General features: G+C 42.5%; 1 protein-coding gene across 1 annotated transcript; it reads left to right on the top strand.

Annotated features, from left to right (window-relative positions):
- Window positions 1-519: 519 nt before the first annotated feature.
- Window positions 520-723, top strand: SARC_17766 (hypothetical protein; the record flags this gene model as incomplete). Its single annotated transcript, XM_014288144.1, has 1 exon — window positions 520-723. A coding segment is annotated over one exon (204 nt), but the record flags the coding sequence as incomplete, so codon positions are not given.
- Window positions 724-771: the final 48 nt, after the last annotated feature.

Raw genomic sequence — 771 nt, 5'->3', positions numbered from 1 at the left:
CATCATCCATCCATCCATCCATCCATCCATCCATCCATCCATCCATCCATCCATCCATCCATCCATCCATCCATCCATCCATCCATCCATCCATCCATCCATCCATCCATCCATCTATCTATCTATCTATCTATCTATCTATCTATCTAAATATATATATATATATATATATACATTCACGACCCTTCTAAATAAGTTAATTATAGCATGTGAGTGCGTGTGGTGCTCACATAGGATGCATCACTTCGGAGAATGTGCACACGTTATCGCTATCGTTTCAATAACGTACAAAAAAAGTTGTACATGCAGTCTGTAAATACTACTAAGAACATAACCGACATAAACAAGCACATGCGCACACGCCTGCTCTCTCTGTAGTTCTGATGCATGAAAATGATATGAACAACTACACCTCATTGGGAGCAACTGGGAACATACAGTACGAAAACATAATATATACTGTAATGCATAGTCACATACACCCACCCATCTTTGTACACACGCAATACACAGCATGGGATGGACATCTCAGTAAAGGCCGCTGGGAATATAAAGTACGAGAAGACTTTTTTCCAAACCGGTTCGGATGTGGTAGATAAGAAGGATGCGGTCAGCGCCAATCAGATGCTCGCGAACCCGTGCACGCCCCCACCACCAGTGGACGACGGGAAAGGTGCTGTGTGCATGTGGCACTGCACCGAGAAGACACACACAGAGCTAGAGGTATGGTGTGAGCATTTATTTACATGCGTATATATATACATATATATA

This window comes from Sphaeroforma arctica (assembly GCF_001186125.1).
Source record: "Sphaeroforma arctica JP610 unplaced genomic scaffold supercont1.12020, whole genome shotgun sequence".
Taxonomy (NCBI): domain Eukaryota; class Ichthyosporea; order Ichthyophonida; genus Sphaeroforma; species Sphaeroforma arctica.
Note: the sequence above shows the minus strand (reverse complement) of the source record. Positions and strands in the feature narration are given on the sequence as shown.